Source organism: Sander vitreus, chromosome 4 (assembly GCF_031162955.1).
Source record: "Sander vitreus isolate 19-12246 chromosome 4, sanVit1, whole genome shotgun sequence".
NCBI classification, from domain to species: domain Eukaryota; kingdom Metazoa; phylum Chordata; class Actinopteri; order Perciformes; family Percidae; genus Sander; species Sander vitreus.
Genome location: NC_135858.1, coordinates 32,644,822 through 32,654,146, shown reverse-complemented (window position 1 = coordinate 32,654,146; position 9,325 = coordinate 32,644,822). Strand labels below are relative to the sequence as shown.

At 42.1% G+C, this 9,325-nt stretch overlaps 1 protein-coding gene across 4 annotated transcripts in view; it reads right to left on the bottom strand.

Annotated features, from left to right (window-relative positions):
• Window positions 1–9,084, bottom strand: part of mtmr14 (myotubularin related protein 14) — a 49,577-nt gene extending 40,493 nt beyond the window's left edge. For all 4 annotated transcript variants that reach the window (XM_078249383.1, XM_078249385.1, XM_078249384.1 and 1 more), the window contains exons 1-4: window positions 8,259–9,084; window positions 7,189–7,337; window positions 4,889–4,997; window positions 4,152–4,227 (exon numbers count right to left, since the gene is read on the bottom strand). In XM_078249383.1, coding sequence (XP_078105509.1) covers window positions 4,152–4,227; window positions 4,889–4,997; window positions 7,189–7,337; window positions 8,259–8,393 — 469 coding nt within the window. In that variant the 5' untranslated portion in view covers window positions 8,394–9,084. The remainder of the gene's footprint in view (window positions 1–4,151; window positions 4,228–4,888; window positions 4,998–7,188; window positions 7,338–8,258) is intronic.
• Window positions 9,085–9,325: the final 241 nt, after the last annotated feature.

The following is a 9,325-nucleotide window of genomic DNA, read 5'->3' as shown; positions in this document are numbered from 1 at the left end:
TTCATTCATTTAGCTAACTGTATCTACCTTTATTTTCATTAATTTAGGTAACCGTATCTACAATTATTATATATTTAGCTAACTGTATCTACCATTATTTATTAATTTAGCTAACTGTATCTACCATTATGTTCATATATTTAGCTAACTGTATCTACCATTATTTTCATTAATTTAGCTAACTGTATCTACCATTATTTTAATTCATTTAGCTAACTGTATCTACCATTATTTTCATTCATTTAGCTAAGTGTATCTACCATTATTTTCATTCATTTAGCAAACTGTATCTACCATTATTTTCATTAATTTAGCTAACTGTATCTACCATTATTTTAATTCATTTAGCTAACTGTATCTACCATTATTTTCTTATATTTAGCTAACTCTCTCTACCATTATTTTCATTCATTTAGCCAACTGTATCTACCTTTGTTTTCAGGTCAAAGCAGAGCTAACAGGCTGCAGCAGAGCATCTGGCTGGCTGAGGGTGGATCCCAGAGGAATGTAACAACATAAGAGGCATCAGACTGTTCTTCTCAAAGCCCAGGAACATTCAATTTCAAAATTCAGGGTGCAAAGTTTGTCAACGGGGAGGCAGGGAGAGTTAGAATAGAATATATCTTACTACAACGACAAGTTGTCTGTTCCATCTTACCTTCTATCTTTTGTCCTGTAAGTAAAGTGTATTTGTAATTTATTTTCACCATATGACCGGTCAGATATCATCCAGTAGAAACTATTTTAATTCAGTAGCTGTTCATTTTGTTGATCTGTGGCACTCTGGATCAATGGACTGAGAAATTAAAAAGGATGTATACTGGATGTTTGTTAGGTGTAAGTGATGCTTTAGCCTTAAGCTGCAGATCATCTTACCTTTGCTGTCTCACAGAACAGACTAATAATGTCAGAATGAAATGCTTTACTTCAGAATGACAATTTCATCCTTTGACACCTGTCTTGTTCTTTTAAAAGAATAAATACTTAATGCTTTTAGCCTCACAGACTTCATTTAAAAGGGCATGTGCAGAAACAAATGATAAAATAATAAATGATAGTGGCCAGGTTGGGTCAGTGGTAGAGGAGGCGCACATGTACTGAGAGGTTTATGCCTCGACGCAGAGATCCAGGGTTCAAAATCTGACCTGTGACAATTTCCTGCATGTCTTCCCCCTCTCTCTCTCCTTTCTCACCTAGCTGTCCTGTCAAAAATTAAAGGCGGAAAAGCCCCAAAAAAAAAAGCTTTAAAAAAAATTAATAATAAATGATAAATAAAAAAGCTTTGCGCTGTAGTGAATTTGCAGTCGGCACGGTTGACATGCTATCTCTGTCTGCTGTATGGGAGCATTACACATTTACTGTGTATATAGCCAACAATGACCAACAAAGTACAAGCCCTGTGCAACTCGTGTGGCTAATGCTGTTAGCCTAGTCAGTCTGCTTAAGGCCCTGACACACCAAGCCGACCGCTGGTCATAGTTTGTGCAGTGTGTCCCACACCGTCGCCAAGCGTCTGCCTTTTTTGAGCTGAATCAACCTGTTGAATCGGCATTGGCTGTTCAGCTTGAAAACGAGAGTGAGGAAAACAAACGACTGCGAGAGGCACACCCAAGGCTTTTTTCATGTCATCTGATCAATCCGATACACATAGAGCTGTCAAAACTGGTCAAAAATTACGTTTGAATGTTTCTTCTAAAAAATACACTGGTTCAAACGATTGGAATATTCTTTTTTGCACATTATGTCCATAAGATGGCAAACGTAAAACAAGATATACATAACTACTTGTTCAGGCATATTTATTCCAACAATAACATGTCTTTTAAAAGATCTCTACATACCTACACATTACAAAATAAACTAACGTTAATAAACTAATATCCCATACCGTGATATAGACCGTAATATAATTCATTCTCTCTCTCTCTCTGCAACGCAAAAAGAATTCCCCCCTAGCAACAGCAATCAAGCTAGCTTACTAGCCAGCCTCTAAATTAGTACAATTGAACAACTTAATGTTTAATTCACATGCTCTTGTCAAATTGAAGGAAAGCACATTGCTAGGGCTGGGAGCGATAAATCAATTTTATTGATTAACTTGAATGTGTAGTTAACGTTGATTTGTTTAAATGAAAATCGTTTTTCTCCTTAACATCCGCCAATGCTCCCCTCTGGGCTCCCGTAGTTCCGAACGGGCTCAGCCCTCCCCCCGCGCGTTTGCCATAGAGATACACAAACAACATGGCAGCGACATGGACTAACATTAGTTATTTTCTTAAGTCATTTCATTACTTACTTACCCGTAATCTCCGCCGAAATGACCAGAAGCTCGCGGTGCTCTGTAACCCGGCTGACAGTCACCTATTCTCGGATAACTGAACCACCAACTACAGCTGACCTGAATTTGCACCAGCACCATGCGGAGCACCAGAGGCGGTGTTGAGGAACTCTGTTGTGGCTCAACACATCTACTAAATGCTGCTGATACGACCAAGCTGTGACGGAGGTCTGTAGCAGCTTAAACAACTAGCAATCGCCACTCTGTAGCACGGAGCTCCTCTTTGACGTTTTTTTTACCGCTAGTTACTACAAAGGAGCTTGCTACAGTTATGCCCCATGAGACCATGGGATGTTAATATATGTAAAAACAATGGTAGGGAAAACACTCAAACCAATTAAATTTCCACAAAATTTGCATGAATAATCATAATGGTATACATGCCCTGTGTGTGTGTGCATGTGTGTATGAGTCAAAACAAAATGAAGTTAAAACTTGTTTTGAACAATTTCTTTGTCATCTGCAGATTGATTTTAAGTAGGGGGGGGGGAATCGCTTTAAATCCTTTTTTTTAGGCCATATCGCCCAGCCCTACACATTGCTATCACCAGATGAGTGACAATTTAGTTTGGCTAATTTTCTGTAACCAGTGTAGGATGAAGGCATGTTGGGTGGGTGAATTTAGCAAGCTAACGTTAGCCAACGAGCCAGGAGCCGGCCATTTGGTCACTCCCACTGTAAGGAGACTTCTTTGCCGAGAGAACGGATGACAGACAGACATGGCTAACCAGTCCGGTTAGCCATCCCCCGCTACTACTGTCTTCCTAGCAGGGAATGAAGCAGAGGACCGCAGGCTCTGTTCAGTTCTGCCGCTGATCGAGCAGTGGCTGTGTTTAAACTGCCTCTCCATGCAGTCTGAGAACTACAACATTAGGCGGGGTTACAGTATGTACCAGAAAGACTCATTCCTTCACATTAGTTGTACTTGGTGACTTCTGAATAAAGCTAACACCCAGTAATGTAGAGGAACACTGACTCTTAGTAGGAAACCTTTGACAGCTGGCTGACAACTGCTGCAGCTATTAACAGCTCAGACAGCACACAAGGAAGCTGCCCCAACTTCCCTGTTCACGCTAACTTTAAAGTGTGTTTGTGTGTGTGTGTGTGTGTGTGTGTGTGTGTGTGTGTGTGTGTGTGTGTGTGTGTGTGTGTGTGTGTGTGTGTGTGTGTGTGTGCCCGCCCCCGCATAGCTCCGACCTGCAGAGGAGCAGAAGAAAGTAGCTGCACCTTCGCCAAAATAAAGACTGCAAAACAGAATTATTTTGGTACAAACATTTACTCGCCATGTGGCAGATAGCCACATAGATAGATTTAATTTATTAATTATATATTATTTAAATTTAATATTTAGTGTTTAATAAATAATTGTTAAATGTAGTACAGAGTCTCTAGTCTATCGCACAAACACTCGAGGAATGCTGCAAACATTTGACAGCCAGTACGAATTACCTGGGAGAACATACGTGTCACAAACGGCAATTGCACAACTGTACAACAGCGTGAAAGACGACATACTAAAAGAAATCAAAGACATATTGAGGATATTTAAAATGTCTTCCAGTTCCAGTGTTAAATATTCTTTAGAAATAAAAGTGTATTGATCTTTGAAAAGGTGTACCTGCATTATTATGCCATTATCATTATATTAGATGAAAATGGTCTCGGAACGACAATATTATCGTTTATCACAAAAATGTATTTAAAAAATGTATCGTCCAGAAAAATTTGTTATCCTGACAGGCCTGTGTGTGTGTGTGTGTGTGTGTGTGTGTGTGTGTGTGTGTGTGTGTGTGTGTGTGTGTGGGGGGGGTACCTGAGAAGATGTAGTTGTAGCCTGTGCGTCCGTACAGCTCCCCCCATCCTGCCAGTGTGGACGAGCGACAGATGTGCTGCAACGAGGCAGAGTGTACTGGATCAGACTGTTGTCTCACTGCTAAACTCACATTTTGCTACAATAATTCATATCTTACCAACTTCCCAGACCAAACATACAGACAAGATCAAATATGCTCATTTCATTCTGGGTCTGGTTTGGGATTCACTGTTCACTGATTGGCGCGTGAGACCTTCCTCAGCTGTAATGATACTCAGTCGGTGCTCTGCACAAACACATTTTACATTTGGTTGCCATTGCAGCCTGTTGAATTTCTTCTTATATGTTTTATTTCTGTTCAGAGTGCAGACACAACAGGGACTACTGCTATTGGCATCACATCATCTTTAGCATCTCATGGTTCTGCAGTTTGCTCTTCCATGAGGGAAGTTGAAATAAATGTTTGGGATTTTTAGCTGTTCCGTTCCGTTTTGTGTGACTTAATGTTTTGCCCAGTACATCACGTGTAAACCCATCTATAGATTTGGGGAAGAAACATTGTTCCAAATTAACTCTCCTGTAACAGTAAATATTAAAGTTAGGAATGTTGGAGACACAGAAGGCAAATAAAAAGAAACATAAAGAGTGTCTATAAATACTGTGATTTACATTGGTAATGCCCATGATTACTAGAATAGATATTAACAGTAAAGACTGAGCCAACGGGCTGACAGTACCTTTCCGTTGTAGAGGATGACAGGACAGACGAACCTCCCTCTGCAGCGAGCCAGCTTACTCCGGTTCACCAGGTCCTGCAGCTTACTGATCTGCACCGCGCTCTCAAACCTGCACACAATCCCCCCCACCATCAGTCAGTGGACTTAATCATGTCCATGGCATTTAGCCCCTCATATGGAAAATACTATTCCAACCCTAGCACTGCTCCCAACTCCAGATCATCAGCAGGGCTTTTCCTCAGAGGCGTGGGACATTCAGCCTCAGCCTCTGCCACATGATCGTTTAAAGTAATTAAGGGTGAACTGACAATAGCCAGCAGGGGATTTGGGTACCAAGACTATGTCTACATTAAGCTGTCAAACTTTTTTAAAGCTTTACTCTTTACAGTTTTACCTTTCACAATAAAAGCCCAACTTAAATTCCCTCGCTAAAGAGGCAACTCAACTAAATAGCCAAACATTACTGGCATTGCGACCAAGGTTATTATAGTTTTGCATTTTTCATTTCATTTTTTTTTTTTTTAATTCAGTTTAATTTGTTTTTAACAATAACACCAGTACATAAAATGTACATATCATGAGCACAAATATGTAAACAGTCTACACAAGACACAGTAAGTGCAAAATGTTTAAGTGACGTGTGCCAGGAAAAAACCTAAATAGCCAAAAGACTAAAGAAGACAGACATGAACAGGTGTTTCGAACTTTGGTTCGCGTAAAGTGGCAAACTTTTTGAAGTCAATCGAGTCACACAGTTGTGTAGACATCCCAGTATCAATACACATATTTACCCATGCTTCCTCCTGCTTTTGGTGTTCCTGCGTATTTACTAACCAGCAGCTATCGGGTCGCCAGTGAAAGCCCTCCTGTAGTGTTCGCTGTCCTACAGTTGTTTCCGTCATGCTGCCTGGCCCTGTAACCATACATCCATGCCCTGTACTGCGGTTAGCTTCGGTTTCGGGGGAGGGGGGCTTTGTATTCTCCTTTACCTTGTTATGGTAAGCTAGGTTTGCCTCCTTGTGCGCGCTTCTCAAATGTACTTTCAAATTCGTGTGATTTTTCCCTTTAATAAATTGTCCACATATTGTACCACCTTCCACTGCAAGGCACTTGCTTTTATCTGACACAGTCATAATCAAATAGGACTCCCACTTTCTTCCGACTTTCAGTACTGTCATGACGCCAGGCGAGGAGCCAATTTGACATGGAATATCGGAATTTCTGGGTTCCCAGTCGGAAACTATATATGTCTACAGCAAAGTGTTGAGTAGATGCTGCTACTATCAAAGTGCTGAACAAGAAGTAGCCGGTTGGGCTGGCGGAGGCCTTCAGTAGCCTGCTCTCTAGGCCACCCAGAGAGGACGCAGCCGGTCATCCCGCTCATTACATACACATGCTGTTATATTTTGTTTGGCTGAATGCCCCACTGAGCAACTCTCCGCCTTCAACGCTGGATCCAGCTCTGATTATACAGCCATGGTTGGAGCACACCATTCTCATCCCTAAAAATATTACTCTGCCATTTCCAGGTCGAGATTTAATCAGAACCTGTTTTTCAAACATCTGGTTATCAGACAACTGAACGGGTTTGAAATAGTTTCATTGTGGCCCATGAAGCCCGTTCAGACCAAAGATTCGCAACGAGACGAAACCGTTTTAGAACGACTCAAACCAGTTTTTGCTGCGACTCAGCTGTTCAAGTCTCCAGTGGCTGGTTTTAGAATGTAAGAGACATCTCCTGTTTCAACAGCCAATAGAGAAGTCAGCTGCTAAAGTCAGCTATAAACTATAGAAATAAAATGATCCATAATCCATTTTATTTTTATGTTACAAACAGCTGGTTGAAATGGCGGAGTTTCAGACGGAACCTCAACGACTGCTTGAAAGCATGGTAACGTTATATGGTCAAGCCAGATAGAGACTGAAGAGAGGGAGCACCCAGCGGCGTTTGAACAAAGCAGTGAATCAGAGAAATAAAACGTGTTAAGCACAATTTCTGTTTTCAGCACTACAGCAGAAACTAGTTCAACTGCACTAAACTGCAGTGAGAACCACTGCAAATAATTTCCCCTTACTGGCTGCAATGGGACATCATGTGATCAAACAGTCACCTGACCCCTGTGCTGCCTGTCAGAGGGGCTGCAGACGGAGGCAGACCTTTGCCCCCCTTCCCCCACCACCACCACAGTAAGGGGTGCATGATTAGAACAGTGATGCAAACAAACAGAGGGGAATGGGTAACTGAGTGGATTGAACTTTGTATGGGAGAACAGCAGTTTGACTGAGTGGTGAACAGGTACCTGTCTCTCTCCACATCTGTGCATTCGTACTCCAGGAACACTATCTGCCGGGGGTAGTGGCCACACACTTCTCCATTGGAGTTGTGGATGATACTGTACTTGTAATCTCTGGCAAATAACTCCAGACAGCGCTTCTCTATCACCTCCACCTGAGGAGAAACACAAAGTTATGCTAGTGGTTTAAAAGGAACCTCATTTTACATCTGGGTAACATACCTGGGTATAGCAAGGTCTTGCCATAGAGCCTAGATTCATCTCTTAGGGTTGCATTGTTATTAGACACTAGACATTGTTATTAGACACTAATTAAGCATACATATCTAGGAATTTATAAACAGGTAGCATTCAAATCAGTATTACCTGTACACTTGTATCATAATTACCTATTTAATTACCAAATAGGATATTGTCAGTCATCAGTCATTGATCTACTAAACCCCAATAAAAATAATTAACCCATACTGTACAAGCACATGGAGCAGTTCTGTGGCAGATTCCCATAGCAGCAGAGTGAGAGTTACTATGCAGTGTGTAAGACCATTCAGGATTATTACAGTCTGAAGAGTGCTGGCACTTGCCTGAAAGAAGGCAGTTTTACTCTATTTAACGGTCAACCCTTGAATGAACATTAATTTACTGAAATACTGTTTGAGTATTGCAAGTTGATCACATTTTAATGTAACGTGAGAACTGCTCTGAATATTTAGAAATATATATTCAATTAGGCATTTAACAATGCAGTTTTCCAACAAAATCGCATCCATTCCAGGGATGAATGAAGGCCATGAGTAAGTATGAGAGAAAGACATCAATATGATGCCTGGTCTGAGGTAAAAAAAAAAAAAAAACACTAAATTTAGGGACATTAAGTGCAGCTTGGTGGATTAGAGTTATGCCGAATTGAGCCGTGGTTCCATAAATCACTACCTACAGTATTTTTGTTTTGCTGATGTACAAGGTCATTTTAATTCCCTTGATTCTGCAAGGCAGTTTGGCTAATCGCAAAACACAAAAGACAATGATAGGTTGTAAAGTAGCAAAAGCACACAAAATGATGACCCCTATCTTACCCGAGGAGTGACTTCCTTTGCTCTGTACTGCATCTTAGAAAACAGATCTATCAAATCCGCTATTTCCTCGCTCTTCCTGACCGACAGACCGGAGGCTGAGTAGCCGCCGGCCGAGGAGGGGCAGGCGGCCATCATAGCGCCTCGACCCGCGGTGGTGGCCTCTAGCCGAACTCGACCTCCTTCAAACACCGCAGAGCCTTGTCCTTTGGAACGGGAAGACCGACCAGGCCATCCCTTCCCAGCCAGCTTCTTCCTGACTGCCTGCTTGAGGGGGCCGGAGCCGGGGAGTCTTCCTGAATTCAGGGCACCGGCGAGCTGCTCCACTCTCCGAACACAAGCCGTCAGCCCGCACAGCCAGCCGCTGACACCACGGCTGCTGCTGCTGCTATCGGAGTTAGCACGACAAGCTAACAGGCTAGTTCAGCTTTCCAGCCGTTGGTGGTTCGCACTAATTCAAAACACCCGTATACTCATTTAAGACAATGTTCAGACCTTTGTAGTCCTCCACATTACCACTGTTTTGTTTGCGTTTTTGACATAAGTGATGCCGACTCTCAGCACCAGCTCACTGAACTCCGGTCCGCTGGAGTCAGGAAATCTCCAGGATCCTTCCCGGCCTGCTCACGTTTCCCCAATGTCACGTCTTCATGTCTCCTTAGTAACCATGACGATAAACGGATTAAAGTTATACAGTAGTCAGTCCTGTGGCTGCGGGGTCGCAATGCTGCATATGTTGTTGTGGATGAAAGCCCCAGCAGTGGTGTTGCAATATGTGTACTACAGTCTGAAGGTTCACCAGGCGGTAAACAGGAAGCTGACACGAGTACGTCACACAGCCATCTCCCCCTTTAAATGACGTTTGTTGTTGATCAGAACGAATTGGATGTTTTGGACTGGGCCTGTCTGTCTGTCGCCGCAGTTTGTTTACGCCGAAACTCCTAGGACAATTAACAATAACTTCTTATTCTTAGTCTGTGGTTTACTCACCTTCCTTAATTAAATTAATGAACACAACTAACAAAATGTGGCACCAATCAAAACACCAATTCTGATTTACCTCACTCTTC